Source organism: Rhyacophila brunnea, unplaced genomic scaffold (genome assembly GCF_057557595.1).
Source record: "Rhyacophila brunnea isolate RB1 unplaced genomic scaffold, BYU_Rbru_1.0 scaffold_7, whole genome shotgun sequence".
NCBI lineage: Eukaryota > Metazoa > Arthropoda > Insecta > Trichoptera > Rhyacophilidae > Rhyacophila > Rhyacophila brunnea.
The window spans coordinates 16,819,655-16,847,584 of NW_028233339.1; the positions used below are offsets into that span (position 1 = coordinate 16,819,655).

At 29.6% G+C, this 27,930-nt stretch overlaps 1 protein-coding gene across 2 annotated transcripts in view; it reads right to left on the reverse strand.

Annotated features, from left to right (window-relative positions):
- Positions 1-27,930, reverse strand: part of Epac (Exchange protein directly activated by cAMP) — a 233,089-nt gene that overhangs the window by 16,321 nt on the left and 188,838 nt on the right. For both annotated transcript variants that reach the window (XM_085958431.1, XM_085958430.1), the window contains exons 4-8: positions 25,603-25,703; positions 20,922-21,150; positions 15,579-15,765; positions 11,089-11,234; positions 5,498-5,642 (exon numbers count right to left, since the gene is read on the reverse strand). In XM_085958431.1, the coding sequence (XP_085814557.1) occupies positions 5,498-5,642; positions 11,089-11,234; positions 15,579-15,765; positions 20,922-21,150; positions 25,603-25,703 (808 nt within the window). The remainder of the gene's footprint in view (positions 1-5,497; positions 5,643-11,088; positions 11,235-15,578; positions 15,766-20,921; positions 21,151-25,602; positions 25,704-27,930) is intronic.

Genomic DNA, 27,930 nt, shown 5'->3' on the forward strand with positions numbered 1-27,930 from the left:
ATCTTCCGTTAGCAGAATTTCTTTCCGCGAATTCAGGAATCGTATTATTAAACTCACAATAAATTAATTCAAACCAATACTATTTTTTTCCAAGAATTGAAATAATAATTATTCTACCTTTATAATAAATTAAAAAAATCCAGAGAATTTAAAGTTCCTAAGTTACAACAATATTTAAGTAGGTATTTTGCTGTCTATTAAAATTTCCACTATGTGGAGACCTATTGGGCAGCAACGGTTATATTATATACTCATAGGTAGGGATTCCAATCCCGGGATCCCGAGCTATTTTCGATACCTATGAATCCCGGGATTGATAAACATAATCCCGGGATTTCGGGATTGATTTTTTTATCAATTTTTATGGAAAATAAAATAAAAACGAAAATATAATAGAAAAAATACTTTTAATAAAAAATAACTACATTAGAAATAAACTGAGTTCGAATGAAGTTTGATTTATACCCATGTGTAGGTTGCCGATTCATTTTATTTTTTCACATAAATTATTAAAAATGAGAAAGATTGGAAAAAAACAATGCTTCGCACTTTTAACAAAGTAATTCCACCATGATGTCATACGTTTTACGGCAGTTTCATATTTGGCTGACTAATTAGATAGATTTATGAAGCGGAAAGGCCATAAGTACGCCATGATTATTTGCTTTACTATTTTAAATCTCGCTAATCCATTCATTGTGTCTTTACTATCAGATCAATCTCATATTAAATTCACATTATTATTTATATTACAATATTATTTACTCCATTAAACTTGTGTATTTCCAAGATTGAACGTATACAATATTAACAATAAATGTCTTAAATAGTATAAATTATACTAGATTTATTTTGACCGATTTTATCAATGTTATTTATAAATATAAAAAAATATATTACCAATGGAAAAAAATGCCAATCCCGGGACCAGTCCCGGGATCCCGGGATTGTCAAATTGTAATCCCGAAATCCCGGGATCAGAATTTTGGCTCGCGATTGGATTCCCTACTCATAGGTACTCTTCTTCGCAGGTATCCGGTAAATTTACCGCTCGGTATATGTGCACGCGCAGATTCATTCACAAGCTTAATAAAAATAACTATTACCGTAATTATAATATTATTTTATTACTTAACTATTATTATATAACTTATAAACACAATACCTACATACTAATAATAATGATAAATTCTTTTTATTGAAAATACTTCGGAACATAGTTTTGAAATACCTCCTAAAATATACATATTAGAAAAAATCCTATAAAAATTGAGCCAATAACCCAGGGAATAGAGTATTCATCTGAATAGTGGAAAGATGTGAGATTCAACTCCTACCACTAATATGTTTGTTTTCTGAGGTGTTTCGAAATTGTGAGATAGATGAATGAATTTAATAAAATATTAAAGAATCGTCCACACAAATAATAATTTTCCATGAAATAACTGCGGATATTCAAAAAAATGCTCGCAAAGAAGGCTAAATAAAAAATACTACGTAAGGCATTTACAACACAATGTATTCGTATATTTTCGTAAAAATCTCTTTTTATGATGAAACGAATTTCGCCCTAGAAATTTATTCAAGAACTTTTACGTGATTTTATAATATAATAGGTTTTGTGTATTTTTTACAATCTCCAATTCAAGTGTGCTTCTACTTTCAGAAGTGAATTCATAATAAAACGTATAATCTTGTTATGCTTTCGTAAAAATAAAACATTTTCAAAAGGAGAAAATTTAAGCAAAATTGGATCCAATCAAATAATCTTCAAACGTTTCGGATTTTAAGGCAAAAAGTTTCCACGAAATTAATTTATGTGCCCGCAATAAATTGAAATTGTTGGTATTGGTTTATATCGGCTGAACGCACTATCTACGATCTACATAATATCGCGAATTGGAAAGATAAACGAGCATTTTAAATTGCAAAACAAGTTTTAGTTTGAAAATAAATTTGTAATAAATTTTATTATCAATTGTTGTTTTAGCTGTCTGCTGGTATATATAATACGTATAAGTATTTTTTTGATAAAGTAGAATAATAATTTAATTACTATACTAGAGTTGGAGCTGAAATGTTTTATAATGAACGTATCTACATAATATCAATGAAATTAGTTTTTCATTTACTTCTTTTAAGTATACATAATGAATCAGAAAATTACATTAAAATTTGAAAAAAGAACTGGTTCTAATCAAACCAGTGAAATAGAAAATATAAAGCAGACATTAGCGTTATTAAAATAATAAAAAACAGAATACAAAACATCTACTGAACATTTCTACATTTATCTGGAGAGCTCATTGATTAGTCTCGCAGCCTTCGCTAATGATGTCTGATAAGCCTGACACGAGGAAACAGTACTGGTCCAGAAGAGGCTACGTAGGTAATTGACGAGTATATACTGTACAAAATTCTTTAAAACTGCATGATTGGAAACCACCCATCGTGCTAGTAGGCAACAATGTATTAAGAGCATAAGTGACCTACGAGCTACAATTGAAAGGAAATCGAAAAATAATCGTTTGAAGAATTATTATCGAAAGGAAAATAGTTATATGTATTTAGATAAAGACAACGAAGAAATTTTTCTGGACGCGCTCTAAAATAAGCTTATAGGAAACTTCACAAGTGCTCCAGATAATAATTATTGTCTCATATTCAAGAATATTACTCACTAACAAGACGCAGAGTATACGTAAGAAATTTAGATTCTTAAATGGCTTAGTATGTTGCATGATGAATCACACAAGCTTACTTTCAGTAAAAAGATAATATAAATATACTATATATAAGTAGCCAAATATTATGCCAAGATCTTTCACCTTGGATTGACGATTCTATCAGGGATCTTGACCAATAAAAGGTAATACATAAACATTAGTTAGAATTAACTAAGTATAATCTATCATCCTCTGTCCAATTAAATGCATGACTTACTATACATATTCAGGCATATGGGGTAATGAGAAAAGGAATTAGGCTCAACAAATTAAAACAAACATTATCGTACTTAGAAATGAATTTTATATAAATTATATTGAATTCTATAGATAGACGATAGCTATTTTAGTTGTAAAATTAATATCAAACAGCTGATGAGATTTCTTCTCAGCGATATAGTTCTCAACCTAGACATGAAATTTGTACGATTCATTGATAAATCTTCTCAACACTTTTCTATACGATGGAAATATGGACACTAAACCAAGAAATATCACGAATATGTAGCTTTATACTGATAATTCCTTAGGATGATTAAAATATTAACGTGAGAGAACGAAATTAGTAAAATTTTATTTCAATCCTTAACAAAAATGTTAATTGTATATAAAATTATCAATATTTTTTATAGACGAGTAGGTATAGATAGACCATCTTGTCTCTAAGTAAAGAATGTCGTTTATATTTCACTGCTATGACGTAAATTGACAAAACGATATGTTTCCATATCACATAAAAAGGTAAAATGAAATGTTTTATTTCAGTATAGAATAATATATTGGAAAGCCATAAAGCCCAAGAAAATATACTATTCGTTTAATATTCTTTTACCACATACCCTCTTATTTACCGCTCAGAATATGTTCGAATACGCGAAGGTGTCAAACCGTCTTATTCCTATTGCTACTTAATAGTTTAAAAAAATATTTTTATATTTAGTCTATCAGTATTTTAGTTGACTTTTATCATACATTATATTATGGTTTTGAAATAATAACAAGTCTTGATAAATTTCGTATTAACGATGTGTGTTGTATATGGTATACCTACCTACATTTATTCTTAGATTTAAAAGTTATCATAAAAAAAACTACAAAGTTGGATTGTAATTATAAAAAAATACGAGGGTTTGAGACGTTTCGACCCTGGGGATTTTTTGCTTTGAAGACGGTGGCTGAGATTAATAGTCGCTTGACTGATACAACAGGTGAGTGCCGTTCAACTGAGTACATGAAATAGCGAATAAGCATAGAAATGGACTGCACCACAGTGTATAAAACATTAGAAGATGGTCAGTGAAAGCAATTAGAAAACAGCGAGGTGGCCAAGATCTACCAAGGGTTAGAGTCCCAAAAATAATGATTACCCACTCGATTATCATCATTGACTTTAAATATATTTGGTATGTACCTACTTCATACACAAGTAAGATCTAATATTTCGTAATATTGTAATACTTAAGTATATTTTCTAAACCAACTAAGATAAATATTTTTACAAAAGAAGGTTTATTATTATGAAGAAATATATCTATAAAACTTTTAATAAGAAGTAAATACGATATTTTTAAAGGTTGTTTAAACGTCTTCGCACGTACCGTACCTTAGTAAATTCGTCTGTGTGCCTAACAGTTTAAATATTGGTGAGACTTTTTGGTGAAATTTAAAATGCCTATGTAATAATATAAAACTTTTTTTTTGCATAATGAAATGTCTACGGGATGAAAAATTCGCAACACGTGTCAATAATGATTATCTCGTTGAAAGCGATGCGATTTTTTTGTTGTAAAAATCGCTTAGAAGGGTTTATCGCGTTGAGAAAAGTTTGTTGAAAGATTTTACTTATTTGAAAATAATTTAATTCCAATAAATACAATTCAACTTAGAATCGCTTTCGATAAAATATATAATAGTAGAATGGATAACTTTAATGCGTTTAGTCTGGGTTTGCATATTCAAAGTCTGACGTTTTTAATAAATTCAATTCGTATACTATTAGAAAATTAAGCAATTATTTCTCAATCGCAGGTATATTTTATATAAATTTATTTTGAGATTATAATTGAATTGGCGTATCTAGTCTTGTCTCAAGGTGACAAGGTGAAATTAATATTTTTTTCAAATAATATACAATAGTAAAATTGAAGACAGGTGAATAAAGATTTTCAAAATATTTATATTATTATTATCAATATAGGATGTATCACAATATGATAAAATAATGTGTTACATGAATAGATTAAATAAATTATTTCTGTGTTCTCAACTCATTCAAATTAATATATCAGATAGAGTAAATCACCAATATTTTGACAGAAGAATTAAAAACTTATTAGTAAAACAATGCTAGATTTAACGCTGCCTGCCAGATGCAATCTTTGTAATTTAGTCGAAGATAATAATATGTACTGATACATTCTTAATATATATATATTTTGAATTATTAATAACCATGTTCTTGCTTTTTCGTACAGTAGTCGTTTAGTAATTTTGAACAATCACAAACACCCAAGCTTTGATAAAAACACATAAAAATATTGTGTCCTGACCGGGAATCGAATCAAGAACTCTCGGGTGGAAGGCAAGCGCCTTACGCACTGCACAACGAGAGCTGCCTACATTCTTAATATAGCGAAAAATGTTAACATAATTATTTTCACTGCTTACTACCACGATTGATACAAATAAAATCAAACACAGAATAAACAACAAGTAAAATCAGGTCGTTTAGTATTATATACTAGCTTTATAGAATATTGATTATAAAATACCTTGGTGCGTCGTTGATGAGCGCAAGCTTTCCAAAATCATCCCCTTCATGAAGAGTTGTGACAGTTCCTTTCCCATGGATGACGACGTCTACGGATCCTCTAACAATTATGTACCAAGATCGCCCTTCGTCTCCTTGGTGAAACACTGTTGACAGACAAAATTAATATATTTTAGGTATATTTTCGATGAAATTTCGTGCAATTTTTATGTAAATGTAGTAACGTAAAGTCACTGGTTTTTACTGATAAACGAACAACAATAAAATTGACGCCTTGGAAGCCAATATTGTTCGTTTTATTCGTAGTAATATACGCCAGTAGTGCTCGAAAAAGTGGCCCAAAATTGGTCCAGATTGCGCTTCGCCAAGAACAGCCATGATGACCATATGCGCGAAAACATTAATTTAAAATGTAAAAGCCATGTATTGATCTTTCAATTTTTCTACAATTTCATGTTCCATCGGGCTTAAAAAAGACCCTTTATTTTGTACTATTTAAATGAATATTAGGATTGGTTAACAATCTTTAGAGTCATTTATATTTTTAATACCTAATATGGGATTAAGAATAGTTAATTCAAGCGGCTGTTAAAACTCTAAATAATGGTTATTGAGATTATCTAGATAATAATAGATATATATACGATTCTAATGTTAGTAAATACTAAGACGATGCAGATAAAAGTATATATTAATACAGACAAATGAAATATATATATTATAATAGTAAGTACCTACCAAGACAGCCATTATTACAATATGATCCCATTTAATGGTGAAGAAAATTTGATAAAGTATGATTTCAGAAAATAAAAAAAATACTTAGACTAACATAAGTACTGCGAAACACAAACGCAATGTTTTTATTATCATCGAAAAAGTAAAAATAAGTCAATATCATTCTATTGTAAAGTTTGTTAACGTAAAAACCAACACAAAAGTTTTGATAAATTAATGTTAGTACACTCAACTTTTTTATATAGATGAAAGCGCGCACACAGAAAAATGGTTTGGGGGGTCCATTTTGAAAAATGTCCATAATATTTTTTATTGGGCGGTGGGTGGTTAACAAAATTTAGCAGGTGTCACTGACTTCAACATTTTCCCCGCTTACTACGTATTTATAATTTCTCGTCGATTCCACCACGGAATACCGCACGTTTTAGATACATTCTCCGTACCCAGATACTCCACACTTTGAGTTTAGTGCTAAAGACCTGGCCTGCGGGTATAACTAATGATTTCGCCTACGAGTTCTGGCGAGATATCGCATCCACACGTGGTTATCAAATGCGCGTGGCTTAATGGCCATAATAAATTATTCAGAATATTAAAGAAAATATTGGATGGCATCAATTTATGATTGACACGAGTCTTCCAGTGGTTGCAGGTCTTGCACGTTGTAAAATACTAAGATGAAGAAGAAAAGTAATATTCCATTCAGGTAAATAATCTGGACCCGGAACCCCCCTACCCTTTGTGTGCGCGACTGGTAAGTAACATAGGCACTTATTAAGTTTTGAAAAAAATATATTTACAACTGGAACATAACACAACAAACTAGTGGATTGTTTGGACAATAGCCCTAATCTATGGTTTATATTTTGTCATTGCTTGCTCATTTAGTCTTTAGTTTTTATTTTTACAATATTTTTTGCATTAAACACCGATATTAAGTTTCATGGCTTTTGCATAATACACTATAAGAAGAATAATAGCAGAATAATACTTACCTACATTTTATAATATTGATAGTATTACACTGTAATATTCTAAGTAAAATCATAACAAAGAAAATGAATCATAAAAGAATTGTTTATTAAAATATTATAATATTAAATAAATAAAGTATTACAACTGTAAACTGACTTAATTTTGTATATAACACGACAATAGTCCGCAGGTACCTAATTAATTCTATTCTCGAATTCTAACTATTTTCAACAAAAAAATATTGTTTATTTTCAATATTCTCGAGTATCAGTTGAATAAAGTATGTGTATTTAGAACAAATCTTAAAATAAACAACATAATATATTCAGCCAGACAATATTCTGAAAATTCAAAAATAAAAGAAAAAGTAAAATAATATTTACTTGTTTTTCTTTCTTTTTACGATGACATTAAGATACTTATTTTTAGAGCCAGCGTAGGGACTTATAGATATGACTTTATTAGAAAGTCAACATTTTTAATCAAACTTTCAATGGTGCCTTGTAGCATGGTGATTATTAAACTTAAGAAAAACAAAAAATAGACATCTTTTTGCACAGGTATTTATTAAGACAACGACCCTATATTTTATAAATAGCATGATTCTTTGGCTTGGCATATGAAGTGAAATTTTAATGGATTTTGGAATAATACAGAAGCTATTTTTAAATAAGGTTTTTTTTACAGTAAAAGGTTAAGATACGACGGTCGTAATAAATACGTGAAGCACTTTAAATTTAAATTGATACTGAATACAATTATTGCAAGATTTCATATTTTACATTATATAATATAATATACAAGTTTCGTGAAGGCTGTTGAATGTTGAAATATATTAAATATTGGAAAATCCACTTAAGATGAATAAAGTAATATGCATATTATTTACGTATATGTATTGCAATAATTATTATATTGGTATTTGAGTACATCATTTTTTATAACATTTTTTCACTACTGATAATAACGTCACCTCAATACTACAACTAGATAACTTGATTTTCACTGTTTTTGAGATAGCTATTGAATATAATGCTACATTTCCTTTTCTACAAAATAATAAAACTAGGTAAGTTAGAAGTTAACGAAAACTGTTTTAATTGTGTGTAACTTTAAAAACATAAATGCATTAAATAAACCGAATAATATATCTACAATATTATGTTTTCATACAATTGAACATTATTTAATTGTTTCCAATTAGATAAGCACAATATTACATCTTTGTTTCAAATAATAAATTATAGCCTAGATTTATGTTATTCAAGTATTTCCTTTTCCCAACAATGACCAAATTAGAGTTATCTAATGTAGTATTGAGGTGACGATATTATATTGAAAGTATTGACGTATTGCTTGGTCAAATCATCCGAATAATAAAAGCACACTCGTAAACGTCCCTGTTTATAAAATTTTTGCTTAAAACCCCACAAATTTAACACAAATCAGTACAGTATATTGAATTTGGTTAAAGTAAACTCTACGTATACCTACAGCAAAAAGGATGCATATAGCATAGTTGAAAATTGTTATTTTATTATATTAAACTTTTAAATACGTTTAAACATTGCGTGTGAAGTATGTGCTTAAAAATCTAATTTACTTACATTATAAATAATATGGTATCATAATATTATACATTTGCGTTCATGACTTTGACCTATGTCTTCTACGTAAGTATCCAATTTCAATATTAGGATTTTCTATGTAACGTCGTCTAAAATATGCAGCAATGATGAAACGAAATATAATTGTATTTACTATGAATAAAATGTACCTATAACATAATATACATTTTACGTCGGCTTCCTTTCAGAACCTTTACACATTTAAAATACACATATAAACATTTTTTTAGATTCTACGAAAAATTCACCAGATTTAAGAATGTAATTTTCTTTTATTGAACATACATAACTTAAAAACACTTTTAATATACTTATATATTTCTCAGAAGTGTTTTCATATTATTAATAATATATAAATTGTAATAATATGTTAAATAATTTAGGAAAAGTGAATGACCATGGTTGATCCGAAGTGGAGCATGTGGGTTTCTGCAGAGTGCAGATTGTCTTAATATATTTTCAAGACGAATAGTTATTAGCCTATTTAACGTATTGGGTACTTAAATTAAAACAAATTCAAATTTAATAAAATACATACCATTCATTTGTTTTGATTAACCGCCGGCTCGAACCCACGTCCCACGGCTTTGCATTTTATACAAAGATGACCGTTTTATGAATAAACATAAATCATGTACCGATATATTTATTTAATATAGTTTATAATAATAATATTCATTGTAAGCTGAGTTAATACGTCAAAGTTTATAATATTTATTACGTTTGTTCAATCATATTTAAAAGCTTTTTGAGTTAATTAAAGTAAACCGAATGACAGACAAAATATACGAACAGGTTAAATTTCATTTGTTATTGTGTAATGTAATATATTATCATACTATTAAACTGTCATGTTTATTCACCAGATGAGTCTATGTGTGTTCATAAAATACTTTACCCCAGGATCTCGGAGGTAGAGTAAAGATTTTTTCATAATTTAATGGAGAGTATTTACGTTTTCAACTGCAAAGCATAATAAAACCGCGGGAAATTATTTCCTTTGTGTTAAAAAGCGCGCAGAAACCGGTGTACGATTCATAATAAATGCAAAACTAACATAATTTTAACCCAGCTCGTCCAAATTTAATATTTGCTTTTCCGTCCGCGAAATGATTAAGGGGATATTTTAACGTCGTTTTTTATGCAGGCCCGCGTTTTAAATGTAGTGTCATAAAAGTTACTTTTATTTTAATAAGACGCCGCTTATTTGTAGACTCAATTATGCTGCTCTGTTAATGTGTTTCGAAAGAATTTTACAAGAGAGTACCAGTTTTATTAATAAATTTATATTCAAACTAAAATAAAGTGGAAAATTTTATCAATTACCACAAACAGACTGAGATAAAATACGTTTTTATAAAATGTCTGATTGTGTTGAGCGGTAGATAAAGGTATCAGCTTAAATTAAAAAAAAATAGTGCGCTACATGGTTCTCAATCTTAATATAATATTAATACTATCGACCGAGGGTACTTAATGGAATTTGAATATAAATTATAATAGTTTTAGTATATATTATTTATTTTATCATTTAGCTATATCATGGACTTTTTACCTTTTCATTTTGTATAAAAAGAGGCAAAAAATATACAAAAAACCATATTTTCTTGATTCAACTGATATACAAAGTTAATATAAAACATAAATACATAATATAAAAATTCAATGACTATATATTTTTAAAAGAATCATTTAATTAAATGAATAATAAATGAATTATACCAATTTTAGCAATCAGTATGCATTTTTAAGTGATCCTACAAAATCTACCCAGGTCTCCAATGGGCAACCAGTTGACCTTTATCAGTAGCCCACTGCTTTATGCAATCTGATAGTTTACATATCAAGCCATATTTTTGTATACCTATTATGGTAATTATTAAAAACAAAAGTATGGTTTTAACAACATTAATAAGTTGTTATATTAAAATCAAAATATTAAAAAATATATACCTACAAATCTTAGCATTTAATGCTTGAAGCCAGATGCAGATATTGTACTTTTTTATAAAACTGTTATTATTAGTGAAGAAATACTATATTATTCTTATATTATTTTATCCCAAAGGTTGAGCTGTTTGAATCTGTCAAACCTGTTAATTATTTCAAGGGTTCCTCCACACAAAAATATTTAACGATCACCGCTATGACAAATATAATGGCATGTTGGTGTCTATGTTTACATAATAAGTGAAACAGCTAGGTACTTACCATTAAAAATAGCAACGAAACTAACGAGGAATATACTCACAGATAGTGCTCGGCTGAGGATGCGCTTCGAAGACTATAGCAGCACACAGTTCCCTCTTCACAGAAGTAGAAAGGTGGGAGAGAGCTGGTACCCGGAGCAATTCCTCGTATACTGCTTCTAGCTCGTCAGACGTGCGTTCGTGACTCCTATATGTGAAATGTACAATAATTATTAACAATATTTCTATATTATAGGTATGCTACATTATTAAGAAGTATATAAGAATTATATTTATCCTGGATATAAAATTTTACGCAGTAATCTAGTTACTATTTTAAATAATTAAATGAGCAGTAATATTATAAATATTATAAGACAATAATATTTTACGTATATAAATACAAGTATCACAAATAACTAATACAAAAATATCTTGTAAATTCCGGAAAATCAAATAATGTAAAAGTGTCATAATAGTATATTATATAATATTCTTCTTCTTTTTTTCCTAAAAAGAATAATATTATGAGCCTCCACAGAGTGGACCTCCACATATTTGTTCTTACGAGAAATGGATGTTAGCCACTTGTCCATACTCTGACTCAATCACAAATTAATTGAAAATTATGTATATTTACCAGTCCCAGGATTCAAACCTGCGACCCACGTTATATGACCCTAATTATACAATATATAATCGATATGTGGTAAATTAATTATTTTCATCAACTTGCAGTTATATTATTTTCATAGAAACCAATTTTGATGACAATTATTATTATTGTTTAGAATGTCCTCTTCAGAGCTTCAAAAGTGTGCAAGCGTGCGTTATTCTGTGGTGAAATTACGACCTTTTTTGATAGGGCCGGTAGATTATGAAAAATATATGGCAAAACCGATTAAATACTTTATTTCAAATCTTACTTTGTTCTAAAGTTGCAAATTGTCACCTTTTGACTTTGAATTTTCATTACATTAGATTTCACAGATGTAAAACGTGATATATCTAGAGATAAAATAGTTTCATGACTTCTGTGAGATATAAATAATGAACACTATATCCAAACGAACACCCAGCTTTCTACTCAGAAGAAAAACAAAAAGCGTTAAATAGAACTCAGCATTACTTATTCAAAAAGATTAATTTTCCATCTAACTTACTCTATTTATAAAGGATATTAAAATAAATTGCGAGCATAAATAAGTGCGCAAAAAATTATATTCTGATTAAAACTAGTTTCATAAAATTATTAATCCGCCTCTCACTCTGCTGTCTCAGATTTATATTTAGACAAGTATTAATTCTAAGCTAAGATAATATACCATAGAAATAATGAAAAATTCTTCAATTATTTATATTTTCATAATAAATTAATTATGTAACGATGGAAATGGGAGACAATTGAAAAAATGTGAAAACCTTATTTTGACTATATTTATATATGTGTGAAAAAGGAGATAGATAATATATCAGTAACGTATTTTGTTGTTAAATGATTTTATTAATATATATTCATATTATTTATTACAGGAGTGGTTGGCATACTTATATATTTATATATTTTATGTTTTTGACTTCTTGTTTCCTGATTATACTCGTTGAAAATCTATTACATAAAAAATAATCCTTTAATTATAATACGGTACTACATTTTTAACATGGAACATGTTTTACTCGACGTAGAATAACTTATAGACGCGCAGCCCGCTACGATTATTTTCATTTTACGTTCAGTAGGTTCAGTAGCCTAAATTCTGTGCGACGTATTGTTAGTCTGTTATTATCACTTCTTTAGTTATATTGTTGTAATTACATCATTTTTAGAAAAGTAAAATTGTTTGTATCCTTTGGATTCGGTTACTTTGACAAATAAATTTTCTTTCAAATTTGGACAATTAGCATTCAGAAAATCAGTAGGCAAAGCATGTTCCATGTTTAATAATTTTAGCCTTCAGGGTTTAAGTAACTATCGTCTGAGGGGGCCAGGGGGTAAAGCCCTCCCGAGGCGCTAAATATACCCCCATGCTATTTCTAGATGATGCCAAATAATAAAATTAAACATCTTTTTCTCAGTTCTTGAATGACTTATCCGCTGGAAAATGCAGTTATGCAGTGGGAAAACCTAGAGCTGACGATAATAATAATATATTTTTATCGTTTGATAACATGCGTACATAAACCAACATTTGCGTTTAGCTTTATCTTAAAAATGAATGTGTTTTCTTTTTTTTATTTCATTCAGATATATTATAATACCTACCTAAGTTGTTGAACATTCATAATATTAGGAAAAAAAACTAGATACCTATATTACATACTCACTAAATTAAAAAATAATGGAAATTAAAAATTTTTACTTAAAAAAAACTTCTAACGTAGTTGCACTATATATGAACTTAAAACTAAAACACTGAGAGTTCCGGACGCCATATAGAAATTCAAATTAGTATTGTTAATGCTTTGATTTAAAATTACAAAAAATGGAGGTCAATATTAAGCGAGATTAGTAAATTTATCGGTTACTTAATCGGTAAAGTTCATTATCAGGATATTAATGGATAGCGAAGCACGCTAATAGTCCGGTGTGTTTCTATTCGCAATTACGTATGTTCAATAAATAATGTTACATTTTTAAATCTTGTGTACAAAATAAATAAATTATTAATCTGTCAAAAAATAAAAAAAAACCAATTCAAATTACTTGACTCTATTCGATAGACCATACATTTTTTTCTATCGAATCGAATCCCATAGAATATTTTTGACAAGAACAATATAACATTGATTGAGACAATAACCGTTCACTTTTATTGAAAATCACAGACTGAATATAAGTGGTTTCGTAATTTGGAAAAGGCTTTCACAAAATCAATAAGAATTTGTGTCAAGACGGCATTAGCCGTAATGGTTTAAGCTTTTACTTAGGGCCGGCTTCTAGAGTCGATTTCAAAATAATGTAACGTATAAAAGATAATGTACTCGTAAGTATGGTAATTGTTTTTTATTTTGTAAAAAAAGAATATAAAATGTTTCATATTTTTTACAGGAATTACTTACTTTATTGGTGATACACGTGTCACATTAATATACGTATTATTGTTTATATTAATCTTCGTGCATTTAGTATTTAAAAACGAATAACGATAATACTGAAGTTTTTAAATTACTTATATTGCGTTACAGTGGCGCACCCAGGATTTAATATTGGGGGGGGGGTTAGTCCCATAGGATCTTTTTCTTCTTAACCGCCTAATTTCTCGTTTATCGGCCTTTTGTCTATTGCACTCGGTGTACCTACTCCATGGTCCCCACATCCTGAAACGGGCCCTCAAGATAGAATATTTGGCGCCCCCCCTACCTACCGCGAAGATTAAAGGCAGTGTGAAACATTACATTAACGTTTTAATAATAATTAAGTTTTTAATAATCAAAAAATATATTGCACAATTATATAATTGAAAATGTTCATGGCCATAAAGTATAATAGCGCCCCAGGCGACTTTCTTTACTATTAAAGCTAATGTATGATGTGTGTTTATCTCACTAATCTGGTCAACCCGACACGCCGGGTCCCCCACAGCCCGGGCCCCCAGACTAGAGCCCTGTCAGCCCTCCCCAGCCATTACCTATACCACTCCGGAATTCGGGTGGACACCGAGAATTTTTTGACAGTTCCATTAGGGATTGGGTTTCTAAAAAAACCTGACATAAGTGTTTTTAAAAATTTTTGTGTTAGAAATTAAAATCTAAGAAATTTTTCTAAAAAGGGTGCTGGAGAATTACAAATCATTTTTTTGCCGTGTTTTTATTTGTCTAAGCCCAAAAGTATAGTTTATTGGCTTTCAATTTCAATGTTTAAAATCATTCTGATAATTTTGGGGAGTGCCAGGGCCCCTTGCCCCCCCCTGGGTGCGCCACTGTTGCGTTATGAGATTATATTTACAGACTAATTTATAAAAAAAATATTGAACCATTGGCTCCATGCTTTAGATAAAGTATACGTTATGAAAATACTATACAATATAAGTTTATCTGTCATAGTCATACATCATGCTTAATTTGATTAAATTGGCCAATTTGAACCAAATACAAGGAGTTATCGAATATTTTAACGAAGATTGAGCCAATGGTCATCAGTAGCATGAGTGATTATTTAAGAAACTATATAATACATTACAACTATATCCATTTTTTATTTAGCTAATAATGCACAAAATTAAAAAAAATCAATAATTATGTCTCATTGCATCCGCATAATTTAAAACACCTTCCGAATACTATCGTTGTGCGCCATTATCGTTTATATGCCAATATTAGTGAAATTTGAGGTAAGTTTTGTTGTCGTGATACTGGTTACTTAATTGGTAACTTTTATTGATCAGAATTCGATACGTCTCGTTACACTTTCAAAACTATTTTTCAAATATATCTGAATTGTTCCAAATTATTTTATTAAATAGTAATATAATATTTAGGTAGGTACCATTATTTATTATCAAGTATACAAATTTGAAAATAAAAACAAAAAAGTATTAATTATTGGACGTACGGTTTTCTGAGTATCATTCTTAGCATGGCGTCAGGCCCTCTTTGAAGAAGTGCCCCGAGAGACTCTCGAAGTTGGCCTTCAGCCGCCGCTATCTCTTCACTGGAAGGAGTCGGCGGAGGTGGTGTCTCCTCGTCCACTCGGAAGCGATATAGGAAACACTTGTCCTTGAATGGCTGTTCTTTTGACACTAAAAAGGAAATCAATCAATACAAATTTTGACAGTCGAAACAAAGACAATACAGAGAGGTTGAGTTGATGTCTTTCCCAGCTTAATAATAAAATCTTCATCGAGAATTTAAAATAAATTAGTAAATAATTTGAAAGTCAAATCAACTAAACATGATTGATGTAGTATTTCAGTATACTTATCTAAGCTTACGTACGAAAAAATATTTCTAGTAATTCCACGAAATCTAAATTAAATATCATTATAATGGAGTTCCAAACGTAAACACCAGTTTAAATAACGATGTATGTTTCAATGAGCAAACATGGTTTTACCACATTTTTTTTTTGGTAAATACATTACCATTGATTATGTAAATTAGACAAATATATTTCCACACTTATGTATTAGCATTAATGTAATAACGTAGCGTTAATGCAACACGTCAAGTTAAATGCATCTAATCTAAATAAATAGGTAATGCACGTATTGCTGAAAGAATTATTTGAACTCCGGACACATCTGATCTACTAAATATGTATTTAATCGTAATTTTATAATGAACATGTTTACAATATTACTCTTCTATCTAATTAAAACATTTTTTGTGATCATGAAATTTTAATTTCTAAGTTGAAAAACAAATAGAGATCATGATGACAATGTATACATCTTTTCTACAACGTACACAAATTGGTTTGGGTTAGCTCCTAAATATACCCAAAATATACGTAAGTGTTCAAAAAAACTTTGGCTTAATTATAACTCTTTAACGGTAAAAGATAACTTCTCTAATTTGTTTTTTTTATTTTAAATAGAAAAGGCTAACTACAAAATTTACCTTAATGCCTGGAGCAACCACCTTCTTGAATTCAGAACATCACACAAACCATTGGCTACGATTTACAACAAAACACCAAGTAGGTAAGTCATTATTGTAGAGTGCATACACAATGTATTCGAGGTAGTAATTCAAAATCCCACGGAATAACACATGCCTCATAACTATTAATTGATACTTTTCCTAATTAGTATTTTATACCAAATATCTCCTTTAGCACGCTACAAACACATTGTAATATTAGTTTTTTTTAACACGTAAACATAACAAAGTTTGCTATTGCAGTAACTACTACTACTAGTCGAATGTGTAACAACAAACTGACACTGTCAGCTACTATGATTCATTATAATTAGCCAAAATGTAAAACGGTATGAAGATCTTAGTTAGTTTTGTAAGTAAATTATAGTAACAAGCATAATATTATACTCACTATTGTATAGTCACACAAAGAAAATGTTGACGTAGAGAAAATTAAAGCATAAGAATAAGGCAGTATCACGTTAGAGTAATTAATTAATGTCCAAAATTTTAAAGAAAACAGAAATAAATATCTACAACATAATAATATACAGACAATATTCTTAACTGACGTTTTGGCTAAGACAATTAATAATAATATAATATTATTAATTAGATTTAGAGATATCTACTTAAATATTTCATATAATATATATTGTAAGATGGTATTATATGAAAAGAAAAGATTTTTCTAAGCAAGAAAAGCCAATTAATTGAAGACAACAAATGTTTTTCTTTGATACGAAAACGTGTTTCGGAAAGAGCAAAAAAGTATATGTTAGCTGAGTCATCGTTTGGTTTTAATCAAACGTTTTTGTAGTTAGTGTTTTACTCGATGCTCCTACATATATTACTATTATACCTTTAGACATACCTATATACATAATAATACTATATACGATATTGTGATTGTTAATCAGTATGTTTCGAGCGATTGAGAAGTGTGACACAAGTGTGTCTTGTTTCGCAAATTTGTTGTACTCGTATTTAAGAAAAGTAAGCAAAAAAGAACGTCGACTGCGATGCAATTTTCTTTGGTATTCGTTTACATTTTCAAAAATTTTCTTCGCATGATAGTACATATTCAAAAAAAAAATCAATCAAAATTTTACCGTTAAACACTTTTTGTCAGGATATTTTTGTATGCCAAAAATTCACTAGCGTTAGTAACTATTTGGTAACCCTGGTTATTAACAGATTATCTACAAATTATACCATACGTAAAATATGATGATTACATGCAAAAGTCTTCCATTACATAGTCGCTATCTTTCAATGTCGTAACGTAGAGTATCCACAACATAACTTTGCCATTGTACACAGTGACAAAATGTCTGTGTATACGCACTGCGTATTAGTAAATGCCAGGCGCCTGATTGGCTGATTTCATCAAATAATTTAAAAAAATCTATTCCAAAATGCAAGGTTACGTGGAGGATGGTAATTGTAGTAATAATTTATCTGTGGATGCACATTCACCCCAACAAAAATACTGTGAAATTGTCATTAAATAGCAAGCCAAAATTTCATATTATATCTTATAATTATTGCTCAAAAAAATTTAACTCGTTATTTTTTGAAGTGGAATGCACTAATTATGATAACAGTATTCTGAAAAAGTTATATGTATAAGGTATTCTTCAGTATGCCACAAAAATGTTGTAGTTTTAAAAGTCTGCTATTATGAGAAAAATATTGAACACAACTGGTATATAAGCATAATGACTTGATACTAAAATTTTATTTAATGTATATCTGGACTTGTGTTATGTAAGATATACTACAAATAATGTGAATTGATGTATTTTCCGTATTTAAATTGGACACAGTACAACTAGACTAAAAATGATTGTAATGTTGAGGCGACGTCCATTATCTTGCTGACTGTGGTGCATTTAATTACTTTTTAATTACCGCATTTAAGTAACATGCTAATTACATCGAATGCCCAATTAATTAGTGTACAGCAGGTGTTCCGTCCGCGAGGATAGGATTAATAACATTTAAACAAATCTGTTGTGTAAATGACACAGTAAGTGTTAGCACATCGAGAAAGGTAAGAAGAGAGTCGAGAACTTATAACTTAAACTTTTTTACATCATGTGTGCGTATTTATTTAAAAAAATGTATAATTTTATATTGTTTGTAAGCTTTTAAAAAAATCGTCAATTACGTATTTCATGTTATATAGAGTTACCAATAATATTTTAGTTATGTAGATATTAAGTACGTAGTCATATGAATTCATAAGTATAACTTTACTGACAATGCACTGTTCATTTTATTACAAATCGTACTAATTCAAAATGCCACATATATTTATAGCCTACGCATCCATTAACGCCATCTATAGTTGGGTTTTCATATATTGTATGTATTCCTCCTTTATACTCGCAGGTACCCCACGCAGGAAAACCGCGCCGTCTGGCATCTACATTTTCTCCAGCTGAACATTCCTTCAACGCTATTTCCAATAAAAAAAAATTGGAAAACGCTCTGTAAACTATGAACAATTATTTGAAAGTTGAAGGTATGAGAGAATTTATCGGGAAAAGTTTATTTTAGAAAAAATGGCGCTGGCCTTTCATAGATTAAAAATAATTTGGGATTATCCGGGAATTTTTAATAACTATTAAATCTATATTATATCTGTGCTATCGAGGTCATTTCATTTTATTTATTATTGATATTGAAGTTATATTAAAGCAGTAGGTATATATTTATTATTATTTAGTATACATAATATTAAGTGGGTTCCATAAATCCTGTTGATAGACATATTATTCTCTTCCGCGTATTGAATATTTATATCATGACTACTTTTCTTAGAAAAGTTATATTTATAGAAAACCATTGTTCATAACATTAAGCTTGATAATTATTTCTTACATCATATTGTTATCAACACAATATAATACATCGCCAATTAATACTTGTGATGTAGTATTAATTGTACTTGAGATAAATTTTACGAAAACATGTCCATTATTCTTTTTTAATTAATATTTCTCGTCGTTGCACATCAACCTTGCAAAATAACGTTTATACAGGTATTAAAAATGTTCTTTTTTCTCTACCTGAGGACAGTTGGATGATAAACGCCGTTAATAACTTGTGTTAGTAAAACGTTAATCATTTCAAAATCGTAAATAACGCATTTTCTCTTTGGGGGACGAAGAAAAACATGTTGTACTATTAAGAACATTTATATATTTTAAAATCAATTTATAATCCTATAAAATTTAACGTATTATAAATTTGTCTTATTTTAATACCAAAATCTCTGTAAAAAATGCGTTAATCGAGATTTCGACCATGTAAGAATTGCTTGCACCTAATCCCTTGGAATGAAATCCATGTCTATTACAATATGTATGTATATTATGTTTATACTTCACATTGTGGTCTTCGAAAAAAACTTCATTCGTATTTAAAGACGTAAAATAAATGTCAAGGAACGACGGAGAAAAAACACGCGGTGACACTGACAACTCAAAAATCTATTTCGTTATCAAACTGTGAAAGTCTCAAACATTGCTCTTGTAAACTCTTTCAAAAATACATATACAGAAAATACGCATTCCATAAATGGTACCGTGATGGTGATATTTTATTATGACGTTTTTATTAGCTCATATTCTTGTTTGTCCAGTACACATTTTTTCTTGTGTGTCCAGTCCTAACAACTAAATTATTAATATGGTTACTATGGAAATCAATATGAAATATCAAAACGACATTTCAGTATTCTATATTTATTCAGTATTTCTATCAAATAAAAAAAAACAAAAAAAAAAAATTTATACATAGAATTGTCAAGTTTATATGATTCAACAGAAAATTTAAAAACATGGTATATAAAAAGTTCTTTTTATCTTGTAATTATTTAAAATTCAGAATTGAAATTATTGTAATTGCTACTCTTTTTTTAAGAAAATGTGAGTTTTAATAAGTCACACTAAACAATCGCATAGACAAAATTAGTTAATAATCTATGGCGTAGAGGGTCTACGGCATGATATATTTTAAATTCAAAATTTAAATTATTGTAATTGTTACTCTTTTTGTGAATAAAATGTGAGTTTTAATAGGTCACACTAAACAGCACAAAAAAAATAGTTTATAATCTATGGCGTAGAGGATAGAACCAAATGGTTTATATTAAGAAACAATATACAAAGACAAAATAATTTATCCAAATCAGTAATTTAGTATTAATACATATGCAATCAATATAATTTGGAAAGTGCGACAGATATTAGAAAAACACCTTTTTTCTTAGAGTATTTTTAATTGGTTTTATTTATTAGTTTACCATGAGTAATAACTCCTTCTTCCAGTAAAGCCTGCCACATTCCCGCAGCCTGTTGACGTCCGTGAACGCTTGGCGACACTCCCATCAGCCAGTCGACCAGCTCCGTTCCTGGAGCGCACTTTCTCACCAACCTCCCTGATACCTTCCTGTCGCGTAGACATGCGCCCTGCTCGCTGACAACCATTGTCCGAAGTGCCCAACCGATGCGAGACATTGCTGGACTCGGTGACTGCAGACAGAAACAAGGGTTATTGAAAGATCACATCAGCACATATCCGCACCAGATATAATATAATATTAAATGTATATATTGTGTGCGTTATGTTATACCACTGTTACTTATTTCAAAAGAGTCGGTAGCGACAAATACCGTACCCTACACTAAGTGAATTGAATAAAATAATACGACAAGCAAATAAAAAAGGTAAGTTACCATATGCGCCCCTACGCAAAACATAGTAGCACTGAACGGTTATCTTAACAATCTTTTTTATGAGCGATGAATGTTACGAGTCTATTCGTTTAATGCATTCGGTCCTTAATCTAGATAAAACACGTGTTGAACCAAACAACGATGTGAAAATTCTATACAGTATTCATTTATTAAGAATGTATTTTTATATTACAGAATTAATTTAAATATATTTTTACAAAATTTTGGCGACCGTCATACTCAAGTGGGAGAATGTCTCATTTTGAAGTCATGGTTTCAATCGTGCGTTTATAAATTAATTGAGAATTATTGACCTATTGATTTTTATAATGTGTGTATTTAATCAAGAGCGTGGACCTTTAAAGTACATGCTCATAAATAACTTAATAGATTTAACGACTGACTAACAAAATGAACCTCTATAAGAGACGCCCTACATAATAATTATATCGTTAGTAAAAAAATATAAACAATTCTAAGATGTTTTTTTTAAGTATAATAAATTTGTAGGTAGGTTTCCGATAATTTTAGATGATTAATTATAATAATATATTAATTAAAATATAATATATATATATATATATAAATTGGACTTTAATTTGAACTAAGTAACTGTTATAAGTGGTAAATTTCTGTTCTTGACACTACCATTAATTAGCGACAATAATTATTGACAATAAAATCATTAATTTAGTTCTTATAACGAAGGTCATTTTTGTTAGAGATATGTCACTCTTATCAGATAATAACGTTAGCTAGGTACATAATCATTTCATTCCGAATCACAGCCTTATAAAAAGTAGAGATTATTAGGTCTTTTACAAGAAATGGTTGTTAGCAATGACATTAATATGGACGAAGCATCTGGAAAAAATAATGACACTCACTTTTTTGTTGGGTCTGCCGAATGGCATAATCTGTTCTAACGCCATTACAATAAAGGTGATATTGCTTTAAATTCCCAATACTTGTTGTCGGGTCTGCCGAATGGTTCGGTTCGAACGGATTCGCTCAAATGAACATTGACACTAGAAAAACTGTTCTAACGCCATTACAATAAAGGTGATATTGCTTTAAATTCCCGATACGTGATTTCGCATAATGGAAATTTCGTGACGTCTACTTATACAAGTGCGAATATCGCTATGTACGAATTTACTTGCTAGCTACTGTATTGAGTGCGTTGTCCATTAATAATGTCATTGGTTGTTAGTCATTTAATCATCATATTGTTTACTTAGTCTGAATCGACAGGAGTTTTAAAAAATAACATGTGAATTTGAGCTAGCCGGGTGATTCATATCATTATAGATCATAGAATTAAGAGCGTACATCAGTAAAACGGCAAATAATTTTCAACAATAGGTGGGACAAAAATTCTCATTCGGTGCCAATCAGAGAGAGGCAGTCAATGTGAGCACGTCAATTTGTTTTGTGATGGCGTTGGAAGAATATATTCTTAAATCGTGTAAAGATGACTAAAAAACGTTACGCATGTACTCGAAAAAGAAAACATGTCAAATAATATATTATTATTATTACTAATATAACAATAAACATAACATTAAATGGACGCATGTTGAATTTTTATGACAAATTAATTAGTTTTGATATAATTAGGTCGTTTGCACAGTCTGCGCGTCGCGTAGTCACGATCTTTTTAGACCATGCCTCAGCTGAAGTATAGCCTTAAGTGGCACACAAAATAATCGAAATATTTACTACATAAAGCACCTTTCTTAAAAAAATGTATTTTTAAATTTTCAATTGTATAAAATATTACGATGAATAACATGAACACAAATTTGGATAACCAAATGATTTCTTTTTTTAAAAGAACTCTTGGAAAAGAAGGAAAATATATTTTCACCTCCCACTGTTGTGCTAATGATACTCCAGGCCCTTGTCGTATCGAATTGAAGAACAAAAAAAACAGGGAGTTTTTCTCGAATTTCTCTCGGTGTAGTGTTTCTATTGAAGGCATTCGGCCACTTCAGCTGAGATAAGGCATTAGGCAAACCACGTGACGCCTAATCTCGTCTTCTTAAGACTTAAGAGTTGAATTTCCATGAATTGTTTCAAAAGAATTACGTTTCTATTGAATTCTTGGAAAATTTAGTAAAATTTTCAACTAACGATAGTAAGAGACGACAATACAAGTCTCGAGTCTATTATTTGTTACCTAAATAATAATATTATACTTATATAATAAAAAAACTAAAAGTATCTAGAATTTAGAAAATCTAGAATTGACGATGAATAGGTTAAATTGAAAAGGGACGGATAAACTTTTGTATGATCCAAAAAACCTTTTTATTAAAAACGTTTTCTATGTTGTACTAAAGTGAGTATTGGATGTTTTATTATAATATGTACTTATTCATATTTTAAGGACTGCTCTTAGTTATACATTTTCAATATTATTTTTATATTATTTTAAGACATTAAATCCCCATTAAAGGCTTGTATTGCCTTATCACCACGCCGAGTTTTAGGGCTATTGGACTAATTTGGCCAACTAGGGGATCCCGAGCTTGACAAGAAAAAACATGAAGTAAAGAAATTTGTTTATATTTTTTGTAAAATATTTAAAGCTACGGGTAATATATTTGAACTGAGACCAATTTTTCAAGAACTGTCTACTCATCCAATCATTGAAAGACCTAGGTATATGAAAAAACTGTTCACGTTAAAAGTCGTTAAAACATATCTTAGGTCAACAGTCATTCAAAAAAAATAAACAATAGATAGTCTTAAAAGAATATCAATTTAAACCAGAGTATCTATAAATTTAAACATTGAAAATATCTGATAGATTTTACCGGTAAAATATAATTTTGATTAGGTAGGTAAGTACGGACTTAAATCAATAGTATTGTTGGAATACTATCAAAATTTAATCTAATGTTCATTTATTTATTTATTATTTCGGGGGCTTTGCACACATGGTCCAATTGGTGCTCCGCCCTGCTAGTACCGGGCCTTACAACCACCCTGCCTGCCACGAGAGAGATCTTCACAAATGCGAGACCGAGGCAACAGTTCCGTTTCTCGCCATCGAGTGGCTATCAATTCAAGACCATCCACTTATCACGCGCACAGGCGTGGAAACTCATGGTAAAACTCAGAGATGATTCGGAAAACTATACGTAAGAAATCCTCGTCCTCCACAGAAGGAAATGTTGCGTGCTATCCTACTGTGGCGTAACCTGTTGACAAGTATAAGTTATGAAGAGGTATAGATTCAATCAATACCTATCTATCTGGCTAATTACCTATTACAGTACACCTACAAAATATATAGTGAAATATAATACATTTTTACTTACTTTACTTAGAAAGCGAAATTCAAATAATTTTGATAATATTTTAGTCAATACATATACTAGATCAGTGGCGAAGGGTGTGAAGGTAGGCTGTTAAGATGTGACGTAAATAGTGCACATTAAACTTCGTTAGTCATACTTATTTGTTTTATTGAACTAAGACTACAATTTAAAGACGATATTAGTTAGTTTTTAAAAACCAATTAAACCATGCCTAAAGCAAACTTGGTATATTTTGGGCGATCCGACAAAATTTTGCATACTTTTTCATTCATACTTATTTATTTTCATTGAATTATAAATACATATTACATTTATTATGCTATTGGGTATTTTTTTAAATTCATTAATTCATTAAATTCACTTCCTAACCAAACTATAATAGATAAAAATATTATTCTATCCATAAAATATTCAAAATTATGTATGATTTAATGGCATACTTTTAGATATTTTATAAATATATGAGTATTTTTTTTACTAATATCTATTATAGCTTGGTTTTGCAGGGTTTAATTGATTTTTAAAAACTAACAAATACCATCTGTAAATAAAATTGTAGTCTCAGTTCAATAAAAACAAATACGTTTGACTAACAAAGTTTAATGAAAATGTATGACTATATTATGGCGGATTTTAAGAGCCTACCTCTACCCTTCGCCACTGGTATAGGTTCATGCTTACATAATGAATTATATGTGTTTAAACCACCATGTAAAAATATAATAGATTTTAATAATAATTTTGAAAAGTGAACACGTGGTAGGTGCTTACTTCACGAGGTAGTTTCTTTTTATTGTATATGAAATTGTTTAGAAAGAAACTACTGTTATCCTTGTCTGACAGTTCAATTTCAGTCAATTCGGGTTCAAAATGACAGCACCGTAACGAAGTCTTTTGTTTTACAAATCCGCGGTGTTACCTCTGTGATGGGATCCGCCGGGTTGGGTCGCTCAGGACTGGGGGGTCGTCGAGGGGGTGATCCCCTCTGAGGGGAGCCAGCTCGGCCCCCTGCGCCGACACCTGTCGACAAAACATAAACAATCAATCCGCTGGCAATGGAATACACATTTTTATTTTTCACTATGGTTGGTCTGGGAAGTACTTAGAATATGCAATATTTTTTGTCAGATATTTTCCCCAAATACGACGTTTTTGTTAAGATACAATAAATTCTTAAATTACACTGTAAAATTATTTTGTTTATTTGATAATGTGTATTGTAATTATACATATTTATGTTGAAATCATAGACACGAGTATTACACATTAAACTTTAAATAAATACAATAATAATAGTTTTTAAAGCCTAGAAGGGTGCTATATACTATCTACAGAATGTATACTGTAGAGCTACGGAATGCTGGCATGCCTGGAATACCGCAAGAAGACTGGCGAGCGACATGGATTCTTAGAGGTTCCGTGTATTGTCAATATACTAATTAAGGGGCGAAAATGGTTAAAGACGAAAATGGCACCTGCTAAGGATATATTGAAACAACGTATTAAAATAAAATATATATAACTAGGTAGGTTATTAAATAACCGGTACTGAACCTTTGAACTAGGGTTCTGATTTTTTAATCGAAACAAACGCCGGAATCGCACCCCGCTTATTGTTTCCACTGAAACCGAATTTAAAAAAAGGGTTCTAGCTCTGGTAACATGTATTGCATTTACATGATAATTTATTGAGGTAGGTAGCTCTACAAATATATCATATACAAAGACTGTCTGTTGGAGGTAGGTACTTATACAATAATTGAATGAATAGTACAGATTAGGACAGTAATAGCCTTCGAGGATGATGTATATGTTATGTCATGTAGCCCGTGATAACATGCAAATGAGAATATTTATTTTTTTATATTCCGTATATAAATAATAATTGTCGACACTTTCACATATTTACGTTGTACGGCGCCAATCATTTTCATATATATTTTAACATGGAACATGTTTTACTCAATTACTACTACTTACGCGCGTCGATTATTTTCATTTACGTTCAGTAGCCTACAATCTGTTCGACGTATTGTTTGTCTGTTATTATTGCTTCTTTAGATTTAGCAAAGCGCCGAGTTTTGTATTTTCTTAAAAAAAATTACAAACAATTTCATACTATTTATAGACGTCGTAAGGTATAACAAGTAAAGGCTAAAAAATAATCATTTAGCACTTACTAGGTTTAGCCACTGTAATATAAATATATGTATACGTATTTTTCATATATCTTTGGGAGGATGGTATGGATTTTTTCGAGCATTAATTTTGGCGAGGTAATAGAAAATTCATTTAATGTATTTGGCATATAAGATAGAAGGAAGATACAGATGTATATTGGTATGGAAATATATTATAAATATACAAACTAAAAATAATGAAAAATATTTTTAGAAAATTAATGTAGTACTAACCTACAAAAAAAAAAACGAAACGTTAAAAAGCTTTTATGAAAATAAATGCAATATATAGAAAATAAAAGCTGACATTTGACAGAGTAAGTATTCATAACAATAAAGAAAATTAGCTTAAAAAGCTTTTTGCAACTGTTCAGCTTCTTAGTTTTGAAAAGTTATAAGCAGCTATCAACTAAGAAGGGAGCGACTGAAACTTTTCGTTGAATAGAAGAAAAAAAAACAATCTCAAGGTAAATTGGCAAATAAAAGCGAAACACATTGACAGGTACCTACGTGTTTCGATTTCGTATGAGGAAAAAAGATATATTTTTCAGAGCTTTACGTCGTACAAGCTGAGTCATATAATCCGTATTCATCTTTGAAAAAGCTCACTACATGTAGAGTTTGTTTCATGTAATGATTCTTGTTGTGGTTATAATAAACATTATACTTAATTAATTGTATGTATTTATTAATATTTAATTTTTAAATTAATACATTACATTCTAAAGGTTTAATAAACGATTTTCATTTATTAGTAATTGGTTTACAGAATGACAGTAGAATAGTGGACATTTGGAGATTATAAAACTTATAGAGAAAAATAATTACAAGATAAAAAGAACTTTTTATATACCACGATTTTAAATTTTCTGTTGAATCATATAAACTTGACAATTATATGTATTAATAAATACTTTTTTGTACTGATAGAAATACTGAATAAATATAGAATACTAAAATGTCATTTTGACATTTCATATTGATTTCCATAGTAACGCACGTATATATTAATAATTTAGTTGCTAGGACCCCCTTAGCAACCAATAATGGTGCTTTACTTTTTACGA